The sequence below is a fragment of the Gaeumannomyces tritici genome, assembly GCF_000145635.1.
Source record: "Gaeumannomyces tritici R3-111a-1 unplaced genomic scaffold supercont2.5, whole genome shotgun sequence".
NCBI lineage: Eukaryota > Fungi > Ascomycota > Sordariomycetes > Magnaporthales > Magnaporthaceae > Gaeumannomyces > Gaeumannomyces tritici.
The window spans coordinates 758286-782712 of record NW_008804549.1 but is presented as its reverse complement, the minus strand read 5'-3'; the positions used below and the strand labels follow the sequence as shown (position 1 = coordinate 782712).

Below are 24427 nucleotides of genomic sequence, written 5' to 3'. Positions count from 1 at the left end.
ATTGCAAACTCGGGAACATATCGAATTTGGTCATTTTCTTCTACTTAATGACCCTACGAGCCCCCCGCAAGGTAAGATCTCTACCTCTTCTCGCCGCTATGATTCCTAGGCTTATTCCTTGCTCAACGGGCAGGTGCAGTTTGCGAGTCAACCAGACTCCAGGCTCGACAAGCTCTCCCCGTTGGGCGCATGCGGCTGCGCCCGTGCCCAGTAACCCCATCATTGGCTCGCTGCTGCGGGTGTCCCACATTTTGTACCAGACTACATGCCGGCATTAACTTTAGGCGATAACACCAGGGAGTCCTCGGGTCCAGCCCCCTGGCAAGCCTGCATTTTGGTCGGTTTTCTGTGCCTTCTGCAGGGCTGCCAAACCCAACTAGTCGAGAGCTCAAGAGCTCAAGCTTGGGAGCTCGATTCCAAGAGCTCAATCCCAAAAGCTCAATCCCAAGAGCTCAAGCTCAACATGAGTGACAAAAATACGTAGACTCTCAATCCAGGCCCTGCACCAGATGCGTCTTTGTTGGCTGCAACCGTGGTGCAGCTCTTGCAGCATCCCTTTGATGGTCTCCTTCCTTTGGCGTCTGTTTTCGTCGCCAAATCTCCAAGGCACCGCCTTGGCTCCCCGTGTTGGGCCCCGGCCCTTTGTCCAAAGAAAGCTCTTGGACGTCCTCAAAACCCCCGGGGCTAGAAACCACAACTGGTTTCCTTTTCTTTCCGTTCCAACGCTTCGCTCACCAAGGCATACGCGAGCTGTTCTTCTCTTCTCTTCCATCCCGTCTTATCCCGACTCTTCCTCAACCAGGCCTGGCATCCCACCACACCCGTTATTCTGCACTAGTCTCTGCTCTTGTGCAAGCCCTCGTCACCATGTCGAGGCCACAGCCTGATCCGCAACCGCCAGCGGGGCAGGTCCCTGCAGCAGGTCCCATGCCACACATCAACGACATCCTCACTCCCAGAGAACGCCAGACGCGAGACCTGGCCATCTACATGAACATTGTGTTCAACCACTACTGGACCGGCCATATTAACGACTTCCTTGCCTTCCGAGAGTATTTTCTCCAGCGTTTAGAGCCCATATATTTCAACATCCCAGTGTGGCATTTCCCCAGGCCAAATGTCACAACCCTTCTCCCCATGTTCATTGGCGCCATGCAGGGCACCCCGTTCCTCCAGCAGTCGTTGAAGCTAAGTGCCAGTGGAGGCGGGTCGGCAGGCGCCGAGGCTGCCAGACAACAGGTCGTGGCCTCTACCGCCGACCTCCTGACCACCGGCTTCAGATTCGTCAAGATCCTCGGCTACGGCGGCCTCGGCGTGACCGCTCTCTTCGAGACGACGGACGAGTACGGCTTGACGCACAAAGTCGTGGCCAAGGTCTCGCTAGACCCAGACAACGATCTCGAGGGTGAAAAGGAGAACCACCGGGTTAGTATCATGTCATTGCGCACTTCAATGTCTAATCCCCGATTTCACCGCCCATAGCTGACTCCATCTCGTTCCGCCGTCCTCTGCGCCCGTCGTCCAGGCTCTCAAGCGGTGTCTGCACATCACGGAAGAACTCAAGGCGGTCTGGTACGACTCGATAAACCCACTGGACAGGCACAAGAAGGAGAGGATCGACGAGGGGAACGAGATCCTCCTCATCGAGTTCATGAAGAATGGCGATCTCCGGGGCGTTCTCGAAAAGCTCGGCACCCACCGGGTGAAACTGTGCAACAGGCTCTTGTGGACGATCTTCCGAAGCCGTACGTTGACCCTTTCTCTCTTCCCTCTTCATGTAGGTAAATGACTGACATCGCCCGACCACACCGCTACACAGTTTTCAAGGCCGCCCTCGCAATGGCCTGGGGAGGCCAGCAGGATATCCCCAGGTCTAATATCTTGTGGGATGAGACAGTTGGCTCCCTGGAGTACGACGATCCTCAGTCCGGCTGGTCTTGGATTCACCTGGACCTCGACCCCAAGAATGGTGAGTAGACTTTGAGCACCAGCCCACTTCCTGCAGCAACAGCAGCATGGCCGGAGCTGTGCAATTAAGCTGGTATCTGGGAAAATTACTAACTCGCTCCCATAGTCCTTGTTGGCGATCTCGATAAGGGACATTTTACTGGTAAGATACAACATATCCTATTCCCTCCAAGCCAGAGGAAGCGAAAGTCATGTTATGTCATCCGATTTCTGACAACATTTTAGCCCCAACCCCGGGGGCAAGGCCGGACTACATGCTATTCCCTATCGTCAAGGTATGTATCAATGCAAATTATTGACCCAGTGCCTCCTTCACTGACCCTGTGCTGGTTGCAAATAAAGGTCTCTGATCTGGGCTGTGGCAAGTTTATCGACACAAATGACTGGTATGTCGTCCGTCTCCATCCGCTCCATCACGTTCATATCTTGGTCTCGCCTCGCAGTGTTCTAACGTATAGTCAGGCGCCAGGTCGTCGAAGCGAGATATCCGGGCAAATGGCTGTGGAAGACACCTGTACGTTTCTCCTTCCCTCATCTTCTTTTCCCATCCAGCTCATCTAACGCGGCAGACCTCCCGCCGAACAGGAGCAAACGTCACTGGAGTGGGAGTACCTGGACGACCAGCTCTGGCAGAGACGGGATGAGCTCCCCATCTCAGCACCGGGCGACTTCGGTCGCTGGACCAACCTCTGGCAGGTCGGGATGATCATGTGGTCCATCGTAACAGGGTGTGATCCCCTGCACCCGCCCCAGCTCAGGAGATACCTCTTCAACGGGGCCGACGCGTACAGCTACGGAGTCTCGCTCATCGGCAATCAAGAATTTGCCGACGTGGATGCGACTTTGCTGCATTTGATCGTCAAGTGTCTGGACCACGACCCCAGGGCGCGCCCAGAATTCACACTCCTCGAGCAGATGATTACAGCCGCGCTCGGCGACCCCGATGGCGAGAAGTGGAAAGACTCACCACAGGGGGACGAGGAGCTGCAGCGCTTCGTGCACTGGCTCTTCAACGAGCCAAAGGACGCGCCCCCTCCCGACATCAGCGGCCAGAGAGCGCCGGCATGGCCGCGAAACCCGCCTGCCACACACTCTCCGCCTGCCGCACAATCTCTGCCTGACACCCAAACTCTGCCTGTCGCCGCCGCCGCCGCGCAAGCGTCGCCGTCGTACGCCGCAACCTTCTCTACCGCCCCGGCTAGAAGCGATTCAAGATCGGTCTTTGCCCCTCCAGCCTTTGTGGCCCTTGAGGCTGCTAATGCCCAGGCTTTGGCGTCGGACAGCACGAAAGTCGCTGGCGCTGCCACTTCCAACTGGGTGTCAGCGTCGTCCAGCACGAAAGTCCCCTCCTCTGATCCCGCCGCCGGCCAGGCGTCAACCTCGTCCAACAGGAAAGTCGGCTCCGCTGGCGCAAACGATGAGGACGGCGCTGACGCGGACGACCATGGTGGCGACGAGGAGGACGATGACGGCGATGGCAGTGACGACGGAAACGGGGGCGCCAGCGGTACTGCATGGCCTGCCGCCGGATGGGGAGACGAGGATGGCAATGGCGCTGGCGCTGGCGACGATGGAAACGGGGGCGCCGGCAGTATTCCAGGCGGCGGCGAAGCTGTCGCACCTGCTTGGAATGCCCCCATCGGATGGGACGACGACATGTCCAACATATATGACGCGAGTGACTATAACCCGAACAATAGGCCACCCGGAAACGTCACCGTCGGCAGCGCTGGGACAAGACGCAGCGGCGGCATCGTTGACCCCCCGGCGGGCAGTGACCGCATGGGCGGCTTTTTGGACTTTTTGGAAGCCGTCGGCCCCAGCAACCAACCGCCCGCCATCAACAATCCGACCGGGGAGATCAGCCCGCCGCGGCCGGCAACGCGCCTACCGGAGCCACCCCGGGGGCGAGGCCGCCCCGCACCCCTATACCAGCTGAGGAGGCTCGCCGGACCCAACGGCCCCGTCGCAGCACCCGCGCCGAGGCCCATCTCGCTATCCTCGGCCTTGTCCTCGTTGTCGGAACTGAGGCTCCCGCCGCCGCCGGCCGCCCCGCCCGGACCCCCGCCGCCGCCGCGCATGTCTCCGCCACGCATTTCTCTGCCGCCCATCTCTCCGCTACGCATATCCCTACCTCGCATCCCCCCGCCGCAGCAGCAGCAGCAGCGGCGGGGCAGCGCACGGTCGGGCAGCCGGGGTGCCATCAGGAAGCCGACGGGCAGCCACAGCAACAGCAGCAGTGCCAAGAAGTTGGCGAGCAGTAAGAGCAGCTCCGCCGGTCGCAGCAGCAGCAGGCACACCTCGGCCAGCAGCGTCGAGAAGCTGGCGAGGAACAACAGCGACCCGCCGGGCGCGCCCCTGCTGGCGCCCCTGCCGCCGCCGCCGCCGCCCGTGCCGAGGCAGTACCTGGACCCGGCGCCAACGTCGGCCATCTTCTCCTTCGCGGGCTGGCTGGGCGCCGTCGACGCCGAGGACGCGCTACAGAAGCAGCGGCGGCAGCAGCAGCAGCGGCAGAGGCCTTCACCGCAGAGGCCGCTCGGCGGCGGCAGCAGCAGCGACGGGCGCGTGCGCAAGGGCCCGAAGCTGCGCAGGCAGCCGGCCCTGCAGAACCTAAGGCGCGCGGCTGACGACGGTAGGCTGCGCAGACAGCCGGCCCTGCATAACCTGAGGCGCGCGGCTGATGGCGGTAGGCTGCGCAGGCAGCCGACCATATCGGACCTCCGGAGGGCCGCGGCGCTGGTGTCGCCGCATGGGGGCCAACAGCAGCAGCGGCAACAGCTGCAGCCGCAGCAGCCGCAACCGCAGTCACAACAACAACCACAGCAACAGCAACAGCAACGACAGAGACGCCGTCGTGATGTGCTTCGGGACAGGCTGGCGGGTCTGTTCGACTTTGCACGAAAGGACGGTGGCGGCCGTGCCCGGGGCCTGTTCAGGAGGTGGAACCGCCGCGACCGGGACGCCCAAGGCGGCGACCGTATGGATATCGACTAGACGCGGGTCGGTTCTTTAAACTCTGTGTCAGGTGGGGCGACAATGGCTATTTTGTTTTCTACTGTTTCGTTTCCGCGCGGCGGTCTCTCTTGGTTTGCGTTCCAGGATCTGGTTGGGTGTTCTTTCAGGATCTTTTTTGTCGCTGTCTTTTGTAATTTTGTTACGCGTCGGTCGTATTCGCCTCGCTGTTTCGTCCGTGGGTCTCCTTCGGCATGAAGACTGTTTTATCGGCGTCTTGGGTGATTTTGTCAGTTTTTGGTCTTGATTTCTCCCTGGTTTGTTGAGGGTTCTCCTTTGGCGTCAGGTTTGCTTCGGTTCTGTTTGGCATCTCGATCTTGTATTCTCTCTGTCGTTCCTCTTCCCTCTACCTTGATTGTCCTAGTATTACCCCCCATCTCGGAATGGTTTTTTCTGTTTAATGACAATGCTCAAATATCCCAGACTTTGCGTTGCCCTTCATCCTCTACCTACCGGCTTTCATCTTCGTGGGGCTGCTGTGTTTTATCGATGCGCAACTGCACTTGTAACATCGAGCGACCAACTATACCTGGCTCCCAAAAGTATGGTTCATTATTATCTCTATCCCACGCTCTAGGTAGTTCTATCGCCTCCGTTTTGAGCCCGCCCCAACCCAAGGGTATCTATGGAAGGAAATACCAGATATGTCTGTCTTTTGTAAACTTTTCCACCCCAACGTGAATCGTGAAATTGCATCCAAAAACAATTCTCTCCCTCCGCGTGCAAGGAACCCAGCCCCGTCCTAGTTCCTCCACAGCCGCACCGCCTTGTCCCTCCCGCCCGACGCCACGCGCTGGCCGTCGGGGCTCCAGTCCACGCCGTACACCTCGTCCTCGTGGCCGGGCAGGTCCGTGGCCATCTTGCCGGTGCGGACGTTCCAGACCTTGAGCGTCGTGTCCTTGGACGCTGTGACCAGGAGGCGCGAGTCGGCCGAAAATGCACACTGGTAGACGGGCGCGACGTGGGCCCTGAGCGTGGTGATGAACTTGCCATCCCTGTTCGCAGTCTAGTGTTAGTTGCTGATCAAAATCAATTTTACCGGGGAAGCGCTAGTAAGGCTTACCGAGCGTTCCACAGCTTGGTGTGGTTATCCCAGCCTGCGCTCGCGATGAGCGAGCCGTCGGGCGAGAAGGTGACGTGGTTCACCTGCTTCTGGTGGCCGACCATGCGGGAGATGGGCTTGGTACCCTCGTTGAGCGGGTCGAACAGGTACATGGTGAAATCGTCGCTTGCGCTGACAACCCTTTCCACGATTTTGCCCCCAATGGTAGCGGCTTTATCGTAGCGCTCCTTGGCCAGCCTGCGGCGCTCCTCGTCATCTGTCGGCGCCTCCTTCATCTTGTAATCGAAAAAGCCAGTCCGGCAGACAAAATCGGTGGAGAGGGCCAGGTGGTTGACCCAGTGGGCGTGTGACTTTAGATCGTGAAGCAGTGTGCCCGCGACAGCGTCCCAGACCTTGACTGTCTTGTCGTGCGACGCCGTGTAGATGACGCCAGTCCCGTTGCCCGCACCCCATCGCACGCAGCTAACGCTACCCTTGTGTCCGCTCAATACGTGCTCGGTACGGCCCGTGTTGGCGGTCCAGACACGCGCTGTGCCGTCCTTGCTTGCGCTCGCCAGTCGCGGGGTGCCGTCGCGCCACAGGTGCAACGGCTCCCACGCCAGCGCCAGCACCCACTTAGCGTGTCCTTTAAGCTCCTGCCCGGCCTGCTTGCCTGTTTCTGGGTCCCAAAGCCGGACGGTTTTGTCCATGCCGCATGTGGCAAGCCGCTGCCCGTCGGGCGACCAGCTCACGGCCAGGACCCAGCCGGTGTGGCCTTTGAGGGTGTGCTTGGGCGTGCCCGTCTCGGCATCCCAGACGCGCGCCGTGTTGTCGCCCGACCCTGTAGCCAGGCGGGAGCTGGTGGCGGGGCTGAATTGCGCGCACAGGATCGGCTCGCCGTGGCCGGGGATGCGGTGGGCCAGGCGCGATACGGCCTGGACCTTGAAGACGGCCTGGGGCTCGGCGGCGAGCGTCAGGGTCGTTTCGAAGGCATCCTCGATGCCGTGAGTGCGCAGGAGGGCCTGTAGGTCGGCTGGGTACGCATCGATGACAAGGTCCTTATCGGGCAGCAGGATGCGGAAGCGGTATGGAACCGACTCTTCAGCGTCGCGGCCGAGGAGGGTGTTGAGCAATAGCGACACGTTCTTCTCTGACGCGTCGGCAAAGGGGATCTCAACCACATCGGCAAGCGGGGAACCGTCGGCACCCGACACGAAACGCGCACGAAAAGAGCCCGTGGGCGGTGCAAATGCGGCAGTGACGTCCTGCTGTGTCTGCGTCTTCTCGACTTGCTCACGCCGTTGCCGCTTGGACGGCGGCGGGGCTACCGTAGCCATTGTGGGGGTTGGGCCTTTTTGCCGCTGTCCAAGGTGTAGATGGAGCTGGAGACAGCACAGGCCAACGGGGCTGGTAGTCGAATGGGACCGAAATCCGGTCAACCCCTAAGCACCTCCCCCAAAGAAGATCGCCGACAAGTGCGTGACGGAGGCGGTACCTCGTCTATGGTACGTATGTCCGTTCGACTAGAAGTTTCCGTAGTAGTAGATCTTTGCTAGTATGCACGGGCAATGGAAGGTCGCGTGGCTCGGGCGAGGGCAGCCGTTGAGTCGAGTTGCTGGTATCAGAGCTCCTCACAGAGGCAACCCCGAAGGACAAGTTCGTGCGCCGACCGGCGATTGAGGCAAACGACCCTGGCGAAAGCTTCGGCAGGTTAGCCGTTTGTGTCCGCCCGAAAAATAACAGCCTCGATAGAGGGCGAAGGGAGGGTTGCGATGACAGGCTGGAGTCGGGTGGGAGGGCTCTCTTGGGCGGCTACCGCGCTATGAGGCCCTCGAGCAGAACTTCCCCCTCTTCCTACCGGCGAGAAGCTTACCACCGAGAAGGCACGCTGGAGAGCGGCAGATCTGAGTATCTATCACAATCGGTAAGGTCGCTTGGCTTAGAAAGGCCAGCCGTGATAAACCGTCATGCGGCGATGAGCTCAAACAAACTTCATCCAACACTAGCTCCCACTTTTTTTTCTTCCAGCTTTTTTTTCCCTTGCGCCACTTCCCCAACTTTTGGCACCCCGCTGGATGGACTTACCCCTGGCATGGCGGATTATCTAATCCATCATGAGCCGAGATACCCCAGTCTTTTTCTTCCCGTAGCGCCCCTCGATTCTGTGAGCCTGCGAGATGAAGTGAGCGAGGACGCATGAGGCATTTGCACCGACAAGATCGTCACACATCCCCTGGGTGGGAAAGCTCACCGGTGAGGACGCGAGGAATAACTTCTCCCTTGCCTCCTAAAGCCCTGCAAGCGCGGGAGATGTGCCCTGTGCATCGCAATGGTAGAGGCGTTTCCTTGTTCCGCAAGCCTCCTTGGTACCACCAGAGTAAGACAGCACCGAAGGGCCCACCGGCTACTGTCGGCATCTAGACAGCCTTTATACGATGCTGCCAGGTGTCGATTGATGCAGTGTCTTGTTTTGTGCGATGGAGGGTTGGCTAAGAGAAACGTAAGGGGTTCGAACGATTGACACGTGCTAATTTAGATTGAACTCCTCATGTCACGCAATTCCCTGTCTCGTCTTGAGCAGCCAACGTCGGCATATAGATGGCGGTAGTTCCGGCATGGACGGGATGGTGGCCAGTTTATCGATGCCCTGCATTGGCCGGCTCGGGGTGGCGCTACACCGGTTGAGGAAGCACAGCATCTTGACATTCCAGATGTTTCCAATTGCCCTTCGCTTCAGGCGGCAACAAGCCGGGTTTGAGGGCGAGAGCAGGAAGGCTACATGGCATCATATGCATGCGCGACGCGGGAACAGACGCATATTGCCGGCATCACCCCATGGCCACAGGCGTCGTGCGGGGAAATTGAGGGGAGGACAGACACCGGAGAGCCATGCTAGCTTCCGGTCCGTGTATTCGAGCTGGAGCATCCTGTAAGCCGTGCACATCCAGTTGGGAATCCCTTCGGTCATTCAAGTGCTGTCCGGATTTAGAACGTCAGGGCTCACCGGCGTGGGGAGGACAGAAAATGAACGCGTCATGGAACGCATGCAGCCGTCCAGAGTTGACAGGTCTTGCCAAGGAACTGCACAAAGCCCCGCACGGAACGGAGGCTAGTCTGGACTACGAAGGCCTGCACAGGTTCATGGTCCAACGGCCCGACCCAGCGATCATTCGCCGACGCTCCAGACCAGACTCGGAAGGCGCAGAGCAGTTTCGGTTTGCGTGTATGTATGCGAGAGATCGAGATCCGGTCGAGGTCGACAACGCCTATTTGCTACCGGCTAGCAAATCACATTATGCCCTGATGGCTCTCCGGAGCAAACCGTCCTTCACTAGGCGGCATGCTCTGTTGGTATCCAGTGGACAGGCCGCCCATCAGGCATTCCCAACATGTGTTTGGCGTGCGGATCGTAAGCAAACAGGAGTTGAGCAGCCAACTCGCGGTTGCGGGGCTGGTGAGCACATCACCAGCGCGCGTCTTACGATGGCGCCGTCAGGATCGACGGACGACAGAAAGGTCGGGTGGCCGGCCTGGGGTGCTGGGGTAGCCGGGACGACCATAAGGCAGTGTCAGTGCAGAGGCTGGGCCGGAGCCCCAAAACAATACGACACACGGCAATGTCCGTGTCTCGAAACTCGACAGGGAAGGACTGCCAAAACAAAATGCCTCAACCCATGCTGCCATGCGGAGACTGGCTCCCAAGGCGGACGCAGGGCTGGGGAAAGGAGCTGCGTTGCTGGGACATCGAGGAAAAGAGAAAAAGAACAAGAAAAATCATCCAGGGCTCCAGGGCCACAGGGGCAGGGCTTCTTCGGCCAGGGGCCCACTCTAGCCGTTTTAGCCTGTCAAGCCCTGAGGAGTGGGCCTACAGGGTAGGTGCAGGGTAACTAGGGCGTCGGGAAGATTCGGGTACTATTCGAGCACGGGCGCGCGTCAGAGGCGCACATATGCTCTCAACAACCCCAACAATGCGCTGCCGGGGGCGAGCGGCGGTGATGGTAGGGGGTGGGAGAATTGGACTCCGCATGCGAGATTTTCCCCAAGAGATGGAGTTTCTGGTCTTTGCCCTGGTATTTCTGTTCCATGCCATCCTTTATCGCCCGTCCTTTATCTAGGCGACGCATCCCGCATGGCCGGTCGGTGTCCCAGCCCTCCTGCAGTGACCGAGGGGCCAATCGCGAGGGGGCCACGAGGGGTCGTTGAGGCGTCTCACTGGTCACGGTATGTTGGCTGCGCCCAAGAGGCGTGTCTTTTCTCCGAGTGGTGGCCACCATTCGCGTCGGTTGTAACCCAGGCTCCGCCTCAAAATGGACCGCATCGTGGGATCTCTAGATTGGGCTTGTGAGCCGCCCGCCGCGGCAAACCCCTCACACATAAAAAAAAAGTGCACTGGGACAAATGGGATCACGGCCTAGCCAAGCATGGAATGAGACTTGGCTAGTCAAAGCACTCAACGACCAGGTGCGAAATACTTGCTTGCTATTTTAATTTCGGCGCTTTTTTATATGCCTTAACATCCGCCCGGGCGAGCGGCGGCACACTGATGCCACGTTGACGGGACAATTATTGGCCGACGTCCCGGCACGGCGGCCACTTCGTTGACTGCGACGGGGGCTTGTCTGATGCTGACGAGGCTCCGTCTCGTACTCCCAGCAAGTCAGCAGGATGAGGATGGGGTTCGTCGGGAGTTCCAGCCACCAAGCTGCTGACTGCCCTGCACCCCGCTGACAGACCCTGTCTCCTCCCTCCTCCGACTGGATCTGATATGTGACTGTGGATAGGATTGTTGCGTTCTTGCTCTTGCCGATGCTGCACCGTCCTACCGCCGCTCCGGGGGAACGAGATATTGCACAAAACATGCGACAAGGTGGAGCCTCAGCAGCCTAAACGCCCGAGGAACCAGAGACAAAAGTAAAGCGACTTGGAGGAGGACAAAAGAAGAAAAAAACGAAAACGCACGGATATACATTCCTCTTTCTGACATCTATCGGATAGTCGATAGGCTGTGAACGTGCCAGCAGCCACCCATCCGGAGCACATGTTTTCCAGTTTTTTTCTTGACGAGGAGGAGTGTGTGGGGATCCAGGGCCTGGTCATGATTCGCACGTCTAAGAAAAGTGATCGCCGTGCATCTCTCAAACTCGGCTGGAAGACGTGTGGTGGGCCGCTCTCGCTGGCTGGCTGAACCGAACTGCTTCTCTCTCAATGCAAAGCTGTGCTGTAAATGGAACAGTTCGTGGTTGGTCGCCGCCACGGAATGAACTCAGCTGCATCTAGCCAAGCCAGCCACTCGGCCAACCTCGAGCACAATTAGCGATCGACTCTGTCCGCGGCGGACATAGGACGCCCGGGCAGTTCATCGGGGCTTCTTTGTTTATGATTTGCCGAGCAACAAGGATCGCCGGCCCGATCTGCGCCTGCTCTTTTTCCCCCGCCGAGTGGGCCAAACCCCCATGGAAGATGCGCAAAAAGTGACGGATCACAGAGGCAGTGAGGCACGCACAAATAAATGGTGGCCGAGCTGCCGGCACGACCTCGTCGCCGAGGCAGTGGTGGTGGGCAGCTTTTATGTAAGTCGTCCTACGCTAGGAGCCGACGCGCCAGCTGCACTCTCGGGTCCGTTTTGGACCCCAAGTCACACCTTGACGATGGTATCACGTAAAGCGAGGTGCGGTCTGACCGCAGCTGTGTGTGGTCGCCAGTCACGGTCGCCGGATTCACGACGAGGGGCAGCTCGCGCCCGGAAGATTCCAGCCTAACGGATCCATGGGTGGATGACGATGATCTGCTTCCGTGCCCTGGTTGCGGCTGCCCGCAGCAGTTTGGAAAGCTATTGTGCGGTTAGTGCCTAGGTACTGCCTCGGTACCTATAACCCTCAATTTCTGGTAATGTTGAGTGAGTTCCTATGGCTCGGTTCTCATCATCCGTGATGGCGCAAGACGCAAGGCAAGGGCAATCATCCAACTAAAACGAACCAGGAAAGCAAGGGGAAGAAAAACCACACCCTGCACATTCCGATGCCCTGGCCGGTCAGATCACGACAGACCCAGGCTTTGCCGCAAACATTCCCGCCCCGCTGATCGCGGAGGCTGCACAAGCGCTGGAGGGACAAGGGTGGTGGGCTGGCTCCTGCCCTGCTGGCTGGGCCTGCTGACTGCAGTGACGTTTCGGCTGCATGGCCGGGCTTGCTGCGGCATATCATCAAATCTCGACAAGCAAGCAGCAGGCAGCACCAACGAATAAACACCAGGACCAGCACCAGGCAGGACCCTCCCCCCCTGGTTGTGTGTCCCGGGAACAAAGCCAACATCTGGCCGTCTCGTCGCACCTTAGCACATGTCCCGGCCGCTCCGAGGTGCAACCCGTGCGTCGTGGATGGTAACCTGGGCTACCCGGGTACATTGGGGATGGGGCTGGGCCGCGTGCAGGTACATTTGCGGACTGTACAGCCACAGAGAGCGGCTCCTTTAGCCATGCCGCCACGCGCGCGTCTTTTTTTTTCTTCCTTGTGCGTAAAGGTGCAGGGTGCAATGTCGACAGGCCAGCCCCGTTCATGGCACCCGCTCTGCTGGGCGGGAGGGACGGCCGCAGGTGAGCCAGCCAACCGCCCGGGAGAATTAAGAAACATGGGACTGGAGGCGGCCGGACTCGCAACGACTCCCTGTCGCGGAAGAAACGGCCATGGAGAATAAAAAGACGCCCAGCTGCCCCCTCCCCCGCCCCGGCCCAGTGCTCACGGGCGTCCCCACTGATCGAATTCTTTTCGCTTCATGTGCCATTCCGCCTCCTCGCACCCCTCCCCTCACCCGCGGAGCTGCTTTTGGCGAAGATCCTGACCGGGGTCTTTTTTTTTTTTTTTTTTATAAGCGATTTCCCTTTATTTGCTCATAAGAAGCCCTTTTTCCCCATCGGTCCGTCTAAACTCTCGGACAAAAACCTCCTGCCTCGTTCATGGCCCTGCCAAGATTTCCGTCTCTCTGAGTGCTTCCTTCCCTTTCCGACCTTCAGCTTGACGCGCCCCTTGTTCCTGTCGAGCTCTTCGCACCGCGTGTTTTTAGTGAGTGGAGGCTTCCGGCCCAACCACCACCCCCTAACCACCCTGGCTCCATGTCCGCCCGCATTTTAGCTGCTGCAAGGGTGTGGTTTTGACGTCAACGTTTTTTTCTTGCCCTTCGGTGCCTTCGACGCTCTTCTCTGGAACTCATGCGCATTACCTGCTCCTCTTCCCACCTCTCTGTCATCTCACTTCGGGTATTTGTACCTACCTACCTACAAATCTGTCACTGAGACAGCTTGTTGACTGGCTAGTCCATTACCAAATATACAGGAATTCCTACTTCCTACGAACTTCGGGCGCAAGCTCCAACTTGAAATTTCCTACCAGCCCAATCGATACCCGACTCGCCTCGAGGCTCCAAAGCTTCAGGCCCCTGCCGCCCCAACCACAGCCTCCACACGCGCAAGCTCCCTGCCCAAACCGAAACCTTGGGCTTAAGCTCTAGGTCCGAGCAACAGCCTTCTGGGCAGCCTCAAAATCCAGCTTCGGCTCCCGTCTTCGTCCGAGGTCAAAGACGGCCTCCTCGACCACAGCCACACCACTTCTACTTTTGTATCACGATACCCCGCCCCTTGCGTCGCCGACTCAGACGACAGCCCAAAGTCCAGGTGACGACATTTGCGCATTCACTTGTCAAGGGCGCGATTCTCACCCGCCTCATCGCCTGCGAGCTGCCACTTCAGACATCTGTCCGGGCAAAGACGTCTAGCTGCTCTGATGATACTCGGCGCTTGGCTGCACCCTTCTGCATAGCCAGTCGGTTGTCGAGAGCGGCTTGGACCTCCGAGACTCTTCCAGTTCTCGAGACGGCGGAGTGTGGCCTCGACCTTTGGGTTGATTCCGAAGCAGCGACAAACCCATTCATCACCTCGCACACATCCAACAGTCAAAATGACGGTCTTTATTGCATCACTGTACGTCGAGAAAGCTCTATTGCGGGTGCAGCAGGCTGTCAAATTTGCCCCGCCATGCCCTGCCCTGTCCTACCCAATAGCCGTGCCCGGAATGTTGGACTGCCGTCACCTTTCTTCTGCTAATACCAGCACTTGCCCGCCTCTAGATTTCTCCCCAAGACGGTCCACTTCAAGCTCCCCGGATCACCTGCGAGGACCGGTGTTCAGCTGGAGAAGACCAGGAGATCCGAGGGCTCTAAGCCTGCGCCGCAGAGGCAGCCAAGCCTATTCAAGCCGCTGGCCGACATCACGCCCCCGCAAACACCGACGGAGGAGCAGTCCAAGGAGGGCGGCATCTTCACCAACGAGGATGGCCTGAAGACTTTCGCCGCGCCGGCGGCTATCAAGCGCGACCCGACCAAGGGCCCCGCGGACCGCGGTTCGCCGACATGGGGCGCTAGGCGCGACCAGCCCATGTCGCGGGCCAACTCTCCGCCGCCGTCGTCTGTGCTGAGCCGGAACCAGACGCTGGCATCCAAGGCGCGCGAGCTCGGGCGCCAGGGCATCTCGCAGCCGCGGGCGCTGACGCGGAGCGAGAGCCACGACAAGGTCTTCTCCCAGGCCGCGTACGAGATCACCAACGCCGACCAGGGCAATGGCGGATTGCGCAACGCGGCCGAGGCGGCGGCGCGCGAGGGCAAGCTGGGCGACTACACGTACGTTGGCACGCTTGGCATGCCGACGGACGCGCTCGAGGGCTCGCAGCAGAAGCAGGACATCGAGGACAGGCTGGCGACGGAGCACGACGCGCTCGCCGTGTGGTGCTCGGACAAGGACTTTGACGGCCACTACTCGCACTTTTGCAAGCAGATCCTGTGGCCCGTCTTCCACTACCAGATCCCCGACAACCCCAAGAGCAAGGCGTACGAGGACCACTCGTGGAAGTACTACGTCAACGTGAACCAGGCCTTCGCCGACAAGATTGTGCGCAACTGGAAGCGCGGCGACGTCATCTGGGTGCACGACTACCACCTGCTGCTCGTGCCCGGCATGGTGCGCAAGAAGCTGCCCGACGCCAAGATCGGCTTCTTCCTGCACGTCGCCTTCCCGTCGTCCGAGATCTTCCGCTGCCTGGCCATGCGCAACGAGCTGCTCGAGGGCATGCTGGGTGCCAACCTGATCGGGTTCCAGATCCACGAGTACACGCGCCACTTCCTGCAGACGTGCAGCCGCCTGCTGGCCGCCGAGGCCACCCCGGACGGCCTGCAGCTCGAGGACCGCTTCGTCGACGTCATCAACCTGCCCATCGGCATCGACCCGGTCGCGCTCGACCAGCACCGCCGCGAGCCCGAGGTGGCGCGCTGGATCGAGAGCATGCGCCAGCGCTACCAGGACTGCCGCCTGATCGTGGCGCGCGACAAGCTCGACCACGTGCGCGGCGTGCGCCAGAAGCTGCTCTCGTACGAGCTCTTCCTCAACAAGAACCCCGAGTGGCGCGGCAAGACGGTGTTGATCCAGGTGGCGCTCTCTACGAGCGAGAAGTCGGAGTTGGACGCCACCGTCTCCGACATCGTTACGCGCGTCAACTCGTCGTGGGCCAACCTGGCCTACCAGCCCGTCGTGTACCTGAAGCAGGACATCGACTACGCCCAGTACCTGGCGCTCCTGACCATCGCCGACGCGCTCATGATCACGAGCCAGCGGGAGGGCATGAACCTGACGTCCCATGAGTTCCTGGCCTGCCAAGACGGCCGCCACAGCGAGGCGACCGGCAGCGGCGTCACCAAGAAGCACGGGTCCCTGATCCTGTCCGAGTTCACCGGTACGGCCTCGCTCTTTGGTGGCCACGAGCTGTCGGTCAACCCGTGGGACTATCAGGCCTGCGCCGACGCCATCAAGCAGGCGCTCACCATGGGCGACGGAGAGAAGGCCCGACGGTGGGGAGCGCTGTACGAGACGGTCAACCACCACACCGGTGCGCACTGGTTCACCGAGTTCCTGTCGCGCCTCGACCGCGTCTACGAGGAGCAGCACAAGCGCGACCAGACGTCGGTGCCACGCCTGTCAGTAAGCTCGCTGGAGCGCCAGTACAAGCGAAGCGAGAAGCGCCTCTTCATACTCGACTACGAGGGCACCCTCGTCAGCTGGGGCCCCGTCAACCAGATCATCCCCGTCAGCCCACAGGTACTTGCTCCCGCTCTTTCGATATCGATTGACCCCCGCAACACGTATGCTACCCTATGCGAGAGACTTCGGAAGCCGAACCCGCGACCTCAGCCGCGGCAGAGTCCGCAGCAGCAGAGTCAAGGACGGCAACAGGCCACGGAGCGTGGCAAGGTCAACGCTCAGGTGGAAAGCTCCACAGGTCTGCCGCCGCACTCGCCGCTACATGAAGTCTCGGCGGTGAGGGCGGCCTTCCCCGATGCTGCTAACCATGGTCCCCCTTCTCCTGCCGTCATCAAGACTATCGCCGAGGCGCAGGAGGACAAGACGGCCTCATCGTGGTCAACCACGACATCCGAGACGCGCCGCGGGTCTACTAGTGTCAGAACGTGGAAGACGAACCTCGAGGCATACGGACTCGACGATCCCAGAACGTACACTGACCTCAGGCAACAGCGCACGCTCGACGTCCTGTCGGACCTGCTCCTGGACGAGCGTAATACCATATACGTCATGTCGGGGCGCCGGCCCGAGGAGCTGGACAGGCTGTTCCGGCGAATCCCTAACCTAGGTCTCATCGCCGAGAACGGCTGCTTCCTCAAGGACTGCGGATCCGACACGTGGACCGAGATGGCCGACGGCGACCAGATCCGGTCCTGGAAGGAGTCGGTCAAGGGCATCATGACGTACTACCTGGAGCGCACGCCCGGCGCCGAGGTGGAGGAGCGCCGGTGCTCGCTCATGTTCCACTACAAGTCGGCCGAGGACTACGACACGGCGTCGCGGCTGGCGTCGGACTGCGCGTCGCACATCAACGACGCGTGCGAGGCGCAGCGCGTGCACGCCGTCCCGCTCGACGGGTGCGTCATCGTCGAGCCGGTCGACTGGACAAAGAGCACGGCGGCCGAGCACGTCTTTGACGGCATCCGGAAGCGCATCACGGGCAGCAACAGCAGCAGCAGCGGCGGCGGCGGCGGCGGCGGCGAGGGAGCGGAGGCGGGCAAGGGCGCCGTCGACTTCCTCATGGTCGTGGGCGACGGCCGCGAGGACGAAAAGGTGTTCAAGTGGGCCAACCAGCTCGGCGAGGACAAGGTGGTGCGCGACGTCGTCACCGTCAGCCTGGGCAGCCGCAACACCGAGGCCGGCGCCACCTTGACGCAGGGCGTGAGCGGTAGGTTTTTGTTGTTTTTGTTCTTCTCGATCCCGTACATCCGATGCCCATTCGAACTCAGCTAACGAACCACTCCATACACAGGTGTCCTGCTCGCCCTGCAGAAGCTCTCTGCTGTCTCGTGACTCCTTGACCCGGACGGTGACTTTAACTCCGGCATGCGACTCGGGGGGCTGTGAGTATCTGGGCAGCGCAGGAGGGAGAGTATTGCGCTTTTTTTTCTCACGTGGGACAGAGTCACGCAACAAAGGAGGCTCGTGCAATTCCCCATCGTTCCAAGGCGCTTCCCTATTCATAGTCCATTTAATATCTTTCCTAGCCCTCATTCTCGGAGGAGCGATGTCCAAGTCCGGGTTTCCTAACCCCCTCTCTCCTACCCCCAACACCACCATCACCGTCACCACCACCACCACCCCCCCAACAACACGCAGCACAACCACCACCCCCTTTTCCTTGAAACGATGCGATAATTTCCTTGGGCGATAGTGGGGGACAGGGCGACAAACACGGAAGGGAAAGGGTTTACAAAATTTGGTGGCTGCTTTTGGTTTTCTTTTTTTTTCATCACCCATCAACATTTCTCAGGAACGTCATCTTTATCTTCCTCCTTGTCGTAATGTCTTTACTCCCATAGCATGCAAATCATGACGTTAAATCCGGCATGTGCCCGATGCATGCGTATCTTTTGTAAGCCTCGTCGCTTCGTGTAAGCTGCTGGCCCGCCATAATCATCATGAACGCGTGGGCTCTTGCGCATCGACCAGTGCTTGGGGAAGAAAAATGCCACAGGGGTGCTTGGTGACAGAAAAATTCCAGCCCCCATTGGCAATACCAGCAAGGGTCCAGTGTCCCCGGAAACTGCCCGCTGGCCAGGGGCCCGAGGCGTCGGTCCCACCGGTTGATATCTCGGGCGCACAACAGGAAAGAACACGGCGGCCAGATTGACGGGGACGTGCACATTGCCGCGGGGCAGTGAGAGAACGTGGCGGATTGGCAAATACAGGTCGATTTGTGCATGTACAAACGCGCTAGACCAGGGTCGATGCGGGCGGGAGGCAGTTCTACTGCACATAGGATCCACCCTATCCTTGGCGTTTCGGCCGTGCTCCTGTGATTCGCAGCCATCAGATGTCGCCTGGCATACCTCCTCTCTCCATTGATATAATGTAGGAGTAAGAAAAGTCAGGAAAGATCTCCCCTGCCCAACAGCAACGCGCCTGTAAGCTCCCCTTCGAAAAGTATAAGACGAGCCGCTGCTCTCCTCCGTCGTCACCAACCATGGCCACGATGCTGCATCACATTCTTCGCAACGACATCTTTATCCTTCAAGCAGGCCCGCCTCTGCCAAGTACTACACACTCCTGCCTTGGGCGCCCCCTCGTCCTCCTTTCCCAACCGTCCCATCCAACCTCCGCTACCAGGGAGCCCTTGCCATGTCGGACAATACCAATATCCAGGGCACATGGCAGACCGTGTCTCGGTCTTTCGGCGCTGGTGCTGCCCGTGTTGCTGGCGCCGGGGCGCTGGCCAGTCCCATGGACCGCTGGCTCGCCGAGCCCAGCGGCTCCTCGCCCTACAACACCATCGGCCAGGTGCGGCAGGGACATGATGCCTCCACGAACCATCCGCCCGCGCCGTCCACGAACCACGCCACGTCCGGCTCGGCCAAGGAGTAGCCCGCCTGGCAGCTATCCCTGGATGGGGCACGCCCCCCACAGGGGACACATGCCGTCGAACCAAAACCCCCCCTTGCGCACACAAGCGCTGGAGCAGCGGTACGGTAGCGTGCATTTCAAGACACCAAGCTGCGTCCACGTTCGCCCATCGAGGTAACGCTGCCCTTATGCTCCATCCACCTCAAGAACACTAACCTGCCAAGCAGGAGTGCATGTGGAACTTTTTCCGGGCTCTGGCTGACAAGACCGGGTACGTGGTATTCTGCTAGTGACACAAAAACGAAGAACGGCCATGCATGTTGTCATACCCGAGCTAATGCAATGGCTCAACAAGGGTGCACAGCAGCCGCAAGGACGGCGTTACTTCTCTCCTCTCTCCTTTCTGTCATTTTCCCCCCATTTGTTTTTGTGCTCCGAGGTTCTATTCTTCAATTTTCATGAAGTGTCTACGGAACATGGGACGTTTTCTTCTTGGATACTGACAGTGTTTGACAGGATATGTGGGATTTGCAATGGGCAGGGGTTCGGACGGGGCCTGTGGCGACAACTGGCCATGGTGACGCGGTGGGGAGGTAGGGAAAGGTGGGAGCGGCTTTTTGGGACAGTTAGTATTGTTATTTGCTTATATTCTTCCTGTCTTCCGGCGCGGACCTTGTATCATATCGAATATCCATATTACACCACACTGAATAGGTAGTAATCTTTTCATCTGGAAAGACGCAGATGCCAATGGTGTTGGTGGGCGGAGGGGGGAAGCATCGGAAATGCAAGAAATCCATTCGCTTCCCATGGCGTGACTCTACCTACCCTTGTCTTACTTGACATCGCCAAAGGCAGCGACCCGAAAATGAACAAATGCACTAGCATATCTGCACCTGGCGCCGTCTTGCGGTCCAGTTACCGCCAGTCTGCTCGCAGCACCGCCTTGAATTCTCCCCCGGCTTTTGCCAGACCATGGGTAGGGGCTCGAGCCGTCGGAGCCTCCCGGGCTCCTCACCATGCCATGGATACGATACGATGCAACTACCAACCCCAGTCGAAACACCCGAAGGTATATGATTAGAATTCCTGCCGGTGAATGGGGGCGGAAGAAAACAGATGCAGGAAAGCAAACGTATGACGGCTGGCGAAATCCAACTGGTAGCAGGCCTACCCACCTGGCATCCTGGTTACCCTCACATTCACCAAACCAATGCCGATATTAATGTTTGCCGACCTGCTAGCATGCCCGTACGGTCGGTGGGATGTCAGTGGCTCTCGGGGACGGATGGGTAGCAAAGGGGATCGAGGCTACGCCCGCGTCCGCGCCCATCGTATCGCGGTCGACACAAACTTCAGGAGGGGCACGGGGAAGGTCGCCAAAAGACGGCCCAAGAAGTCAAGTGCAGCAGGATCGTGGTCATCACACAGATGACGAGCCACCGGGGCCTTCCATATCAGCGGGAGCCATGTGCCGCTTGCACCAGGTGGCGGCGCCCTGGGCATGGCAAGGCCGCCGCAGTCCGAGCCCGGGCCAGCCATGGGTTCTAATACAAGTAGGTCTCCAGGCCAATTCTGTTCCTACTTCCACCACACTAGCAGCCTCTGGCATCCACACATCCGTTCATAGAAGTTGCATCCGTTCGCATCATGAATGTTTAACTGCTGCCAATTGCCGTTTTTTGTGAAACATCTAATTCTAACCACGCTTCGAACTTTCCAAAAAAAAACAAAAAAAACACGGGTCCTGGGATTGTACCTTTTTGCGGGCCGCAACGTGTAAAAGTACCTCCTTCCTTAACAATTTGTCAGTGAAAAGGGAATTTTTGCGGTAAAAAATCCCGGTGCACTAACATTGCAGAGTACATTGCTGTTGGGAATTTTTTTATAGGTGCACGCGTTGTTGCTGCCGACCGTAGATAATAGATAAGAAATTTCGTGCAAGGGGTTAATTTGCGGTCTGAATAGCTTCAGAAAAGTGGTGGTCACAGGTGCAGATCCCGTGTTGAATCGACCTCCAGCTCAGTTGCGGGTCGAATGCGGAACATTATGCCGCTTCTAGAACTTATGGTAGGCAACCGCAGCGGGCGGACCCAGCCATGCTGTGCCGCATGGCTCCAGCTGCAAACACCAGCGGGCGGGCGCATTTAACTGCTCCCTGACGGAGCACCCCCGTGTTTAACGGCCGTGATTGGATCACTTGCCAATTAGCACGACAAATGGGGACGCAGCTTTGGTTGCCATGTGGGGCGGGGGGCAGCACTGGAACACACCCCCCAGTCGCTGCAGTCTGGTCGCTTGCTGTGTTGGATTATCCCCGAAGCCAGTTAGATACTAGATGTCGATGTGATTCCACCAGTCTATCACCGCCGTCCTTACCCAACACTGACCAGAACTCGCTACTTTTCCTACCTTGCCGTTGTATAAAACCAGTGCCCCCTCTTCTCCTTCAACCTGCAATGGCCACGATGGGCATGCGCAGACCGCGCTTTTACCAAAGCCCTCCCTCTCTCCCTCCTATAACGGGTAGGCTGGGCTTCGTCTGACCTAATTAGACACCATCCATCACCTATCTCCCGAATACTATACGCCTTCTTCCTGAGCAGACAAAACTCGGAACCTTTCTTTCAACCGCACGCAATGTCTGACGACTGGCAGCACGTCCCGCGGACCTGGGCCGACAAGACCCGTCAGCCTACGCAGTCGTCCGCGGCCGCTGCCGCTACTAGTGCTGGTGCTGGTGCTGGTGTTCCCGGCGACGCCAGTGCCCCCGCCGGCAACATGCTTGCCCGCTGGCTCGCCGAGCCGGCCGGCTCCTCTCCCTTCAACACCGTCGGCCAGGTGCGCCGGGTCCACGGCGCTTCGGGTTCTCCTGACCGTGCCCCGGCTCCCGCTCCTTCCACCAACCACGCCACCACCGGCTCGGCCAAGGAGTAGTTGCCGGTGTCATCAGCACCTCGGCACGATGGTATATAGTGTCAAGAATGAGGCTCCGTCGGCTGCATGGGCGCTTGCATGTCGCTGCCGGAGTGCGCATGCCGCGTTATTAAGCAGCGCCCACCCCTTTCCAGCGAAGGCGACACTGCTTTCCTGTCGCTCCACCATCGGGATGTCGACATCCTGCTGGGGAAGCAGGTTTGTGGATCTTGTATGAACTTCAGCTGATATGACCGGGTACTTGGTATCCTTTTGTCAATATAGGGTTATCGGGGAGGGGTACAGGCCCTCGTGTGTATAACGAACCATGAAAGTGGGGGGGGGGGGGGGGGGGTTCTTATCGAATGTGAAACCTATTTTTGAACCACAATCCCGGATTTTTCGTTGTACATCTAGTATCAATTGTATATAATGCCACGTTAGTAAGTTAGTTGGCCACAAGCAACCGCAATGTGTTTTGTCTTCCAGTTTTGCTCGCCCGGGTCGGACACTCGGGCAGCCAATGATGTAGCTTGATTTCCAATGCAAACGAACACCTCAGGCAAGGTGGAGAAAAGTGGACCCCTAAACCTCAGCCAAGGCGGGAGAAAAAATGGGCCGTTTGGCCAAATGGGGGAATTTTTTAAGCTTCCACTTTGCCCTGGCCCACCTTGGCTAAGCTTGACTCTTCCATCTCGCCGTCCCGTGTCGTCACGCACGCTGGCGCCCACACCTTAAAAATCCATCGCAACTACACACCCCCCGTCAGCACATACCACCACATAAGCCGGTGGCTACGGCTGCGCAGTAGAAAACAAGCAGTCCAGCGACCCTACAGGTTTTGAAGGATTGGATCGCGGAGGTAATGTGGACGAGGATTCTAGCCGTTGTGCAGGGGTGGAAGAAAACGAGAGACAAAAAAGACAACATATGACCGCTGACGGAATCCAACTGGCCGTTGCCTCTTGCCGAGGTACATACCTACCAGATAGCCTACCTGGGTGCCCAGCATGCGCCACATCAATGAATGCCAACCTTGATATCTACCTACCGGTATACCAGTGTGTTTGTGCGGCCGGATAAGACGCATCCGGGCGACGACGACGATGTGAGCTGGCCGCAGGAGGCGAAATCTTTGCCGAGAAAGCGATGATGGCAAGCCGCCGGCGCCCTAATCATCAAAAACGCCCAAGCCGCCTTCTTCTTTCGCCGTACCACATACACCACGCGATGCTAAGATATACATCTCTGTCTTTTCGAGCCCGCCGATTGGGTGTCGATGGCCATCGAGAACGGGTGGGAAGCATGGGGGGACGAGATCGCGGATGTCATTGGCACGCCCGGATCAAAAAAAAACGGGACACTTTTCAATTGGTGTCTCGCATTTTTTGATCCGGGCATCATTGGGGCAGGGATATGAGAGGGGTCGTTAAAAGTGGGGTCCTAGCAAGCCCCGTGTAATCATTGGTCCACGTCGGCCGCGTGGTTGGCTCCCAGGCAATGCGGCCTCCGAAACGTGCCTCGAGGCACGATGGTTCGCATTCTGGCTGGCGGGCTAGGCATCATGTTCTAAAAATTATTGCATTTTTCGAGCGCAAGCCGTGGAGGAAAGGGGGTCGGGTACTGGCAAACAAGTCCATGGAATCACGACTAAGCCAGGTACGGGTGAGACGTCAATTTGTACACATCCTCCACATAAACCCAGGTACTCGGCCATAGCTGTCCATGTACCAGCACTTAGAAGAGGTAGCGAGGAACCGCCAGACGGCGCCGCGGGTCGGGAGCCAAATGCGTCGACAAAAATTTCAGGCGTCGGACCGCCGTCTCCCTTCGTCCACGTTTCTCCTGCCTGGCTTGGATGTATATAAGATGCTGCCCTCTCTCCGCCCTACAATGGCGACGAGAAGCATTGATTCACCACCCTCCACCACTCAGTAATCCTCCCACCAGAAGCAAGCCCACCTTCCTCCTCAACATAAGGCTCCTCTATTCCCAGCAAGCCCGCTCTTTCTCCTGTCTCAGCCTCATACTTCCTGCCATCCAAAAGCCCTTCACCATGTTAGGCAAGAACAGCAGCGCTCAGAGCGCCTGGAAACATGTTCCCCGGGCCTGGGGCACTGGAGCCCAGCAAGTCACGCCGTCACCAACCGGTGCCAGCGGTTCCGTCAACTCCATAGACCGCTGGCTCGCCGAGGCGAGCGTCTCCTCCCCCTACAACAACATTGGCCAAGTCCAGAAGCTCAGTCATGGCACCCCGAGCGCCACTTCACCGGCGCCTTCGACAAACCACGGCACCTCCGGCTCGGCCAGGGGCTAACGGGATCATCCTAGACCTATTGAGAATCGAACAAATAGTGGACGGGTGTGCATATGAGATGGCTATATCGTTGCTTCTGCTAGGGGAGAATCGCAGACCGTAGATACTGGCACTCGAAGCCAGTTGTTGAAGAATTGGAGGGAAGGAGAAGCTCCTCGGCAGGATTGCTGTTCTTGAGTTTTGCGGCCTCCAGAAGGAGGGGGGGGTATCGTTGGCTCTGAGGTCGTGATAT

The 24427-nt window shown here is 58.8% G+C and overlaps 9 protein-coding genes across 9 annotated transcripts; 7 read left to right on the top strand and 2 right to left on the bottom strand.

Annotated features, from left to right (window-relative positions):
• Positions 1 to 867: 867 nt before the first annotated feature.
• Positions 868 to 4962, top strand: GGTG_09253 (hypothetical protein; the record flags this gene model as incomplete). Its single annotated transcript, XM_009227097.1, has 6 exons — positions 868 to 1425; positions 1526 to 1745; positions 1820 to 1969; positions 2075 to 2110; positions 2194 to 2243; positions 2554 to 4962. 6 exons carry the CDS (start codon positions 868 to 870, stop codon positions 4960 to 4962), a joined length of 3423 nt encoding a protein of 1140 aa, XP_009225361.1.
• Positions 4963 to 5508: 546 nt separating this feature from the next.
• GGTG_09252 (WD repeat-containing protein) lies at positions 5509 to 9846 on the bottom strand. The gene is made up of 4 exons (XM_009227096.1): positions 9027 to 9846; positions 7896 to 8939; positions 6044 to 7723; positions 5509 to 5975 (listed from the first exon to the last, which is right to left on the bottom strand). The coding sequence occupies exons 3-4, from the start codon at positions 7357 to 7359 to the stop codon at positions 5723 to 5725; spliced, it is 1569 nt and encodes a 522-aa protein (XP_009225360.1). The 5' UTR covers positions 7360 to 7723; positions 7896 to 8939; positions 9027 to 9846; the 3' UTR covers positions 5509 to 5722.
• Positions 9847 to 10329: 483 nt separating this feature from the next.
• Positions 10330 to 11207, top strand: GGTG_09251 (hypothetical protein; the record flags this gene model as incomplete). Its single annotated transcript, XM_009227095.1, has 3 exons — positions 10330 to 10363; positions 10676 to 10698; positions 11025 to 11207. 3 exons carry the CDS (start codon positions 10330 to 10332, stop codon positions 11205 to 11207), a joined length of 240 nt encoding a protein of 79 aa, XP_009225359.1.
• Positions 11208 to 11531: 324 nt separating this feature from the next.
• On the top strand, positions 11532 to 12887 carry GGTG_09250 (hypothetical protein; the record flags this gene model as incomplete). The annotated part of the gene is made up of 3 exons (XM_009227094.1): positions 11532 to 11592; positions 11725 to 11862; positions 12002 to 12887. 3 exons carry the CDS (start codon positions 11532 to 11534, stop codon positions 12175 to 12177), a joined length of 375 nt encoding a protein of 124 aa, XP_009225358.1. The 3' UTR covers positions 12178 to 12887.
• On the top strand, positions 12866 to 18002 carry GGTG_09249 (hypothetical protein). The gene is made up of 4 exons (XM_009227093.1): positions 12866 to 13994; positions 14141 to 16157; positions 16593 to 17307; positions 17392 to 18002. The coding sequence occupies exons 1-4, from the start codon at positions 13972 to 13974 to the stop codon at positions 17430 to 17432; spliced, it is 2796 nt and encodes a 931-aa protein (XP_009225357.1). The 5' UTR covers positions 12866 to 13971; the 3' UTR covers positions 17433 to 18002.
• A 738-nt stretch (positions 18003 to 18740) lies between these two features.
• GGTG_09248 (hypothetical protein) lies at positions 18741 to 18983 on the top strand (the record flags this gene model as incomplete). Its single annotated transcript, XM_009227092.1, has 1 exon — positions 18741 to 18983. The coding sequence occupies one exon, from the start codon at positions 18741 to 18743 to the stop codon at positions 18981 to 18983; it is 243 nt and encodes an 80-aa protein (XP_009225356.1).
• A 1290-nt stretch (positions 18984 to 20273) lies between these two features.
• On the bottom strand, positions 20274 to 20504 carry GGTG_09247 (hypothetical protein; the record flags this gene model as incomplete). Its single annotated transcript, XM_009227091.1, has 1 exon — positions 20274 to 20504. The coding sequence occupies one exon, from the start codon at positions 20502 to 20504 to the stop codon at positions 20274 to 20276; it is 231 nt and encodes a 76-aa protein (XP_009225355.1).
• A 797-nt stretch (positions 20505 to 21301) lies between these two features.
• GGTG_09246 (hypothetical protein) lies at positions 21302 to 22044 on the top strand. Its single transcript, XM_009227090.1, has one exon. The coding sequence runs from the start codon at positions 21603 to 21605 to the stop codon at positions 21897 to 21899; it is 297 nt and encodes a 98-aa protein (XP_009225354.1). The 5' UTR covers positions 21302 to 21602; the 3' UTR covers positions 21900 to 22044.
• Positions 22045 to 23877: 1833 nt separating this feature from the next.
• Positions 23878 to 24195, top strand: GGTG_09245 (hypothetical protein; the record flags this gene model as incomplete). Its single annotated transcript, XM_009227089.1, has 1 exon — positions 23878 to 24195. The coding sequence occupies exon 1, from the start codon at positions 23935 to 23937 to the stop codon at positions 24193 to 24195; it is 261 nt and encodes an 86-aa protein (XP_009225353.1). The 5' UTR covers positions 23878 to 23934.
• Positions 24196 to 24427: the final 232 nt, after the last annotated feature.

Excerpts from the sequence above, each read along its gene's own strand:
- GGTG_09252 (XM_009227096.1), bottom strand. The coding sequence starts at position 7,359 with ATGGCTACGGTAGCCCCGCCGCCGTCCAAGCGGCAACGGCGTGAGCAA. Across the intron at positions 5,976-6,043 it reads ACCAAGCTGTGGAACGCTCG|GGATGGCAAGTTCATCACCA; the intron begins GTAAGCCTTACT and ends GACTGCGAACAG.
- GGTG_09249 (XM_009227093.1), top strand. The coding sequence starts at position 13,972 with ATGACGGTCTTTATTGCATCACT. Across the intron at positions 13,995-14,140 it reads ACGGTCTTTATTGCATCACT|ATTTCTCCCCAAGACGGTCC; the intron begins GTACGTCGAGAA and ends GCCCGCCTCTAG. Across the intron at positions 16,158-16,592 it reads TCATCCCCGTCAGCCCACAG|CGCACGCTCGACGTCCTGTC; the intron begins GTACTTGCTCCC and ends CTCAGGCAACAG.
- GGTG_09246 (XM_009227090.1), top strand. The coding sequence starts at position 21,603 with ATGTCTGACGACTGGCAGCACGTCCCGCGGACCTGGGCCGACAAGACC.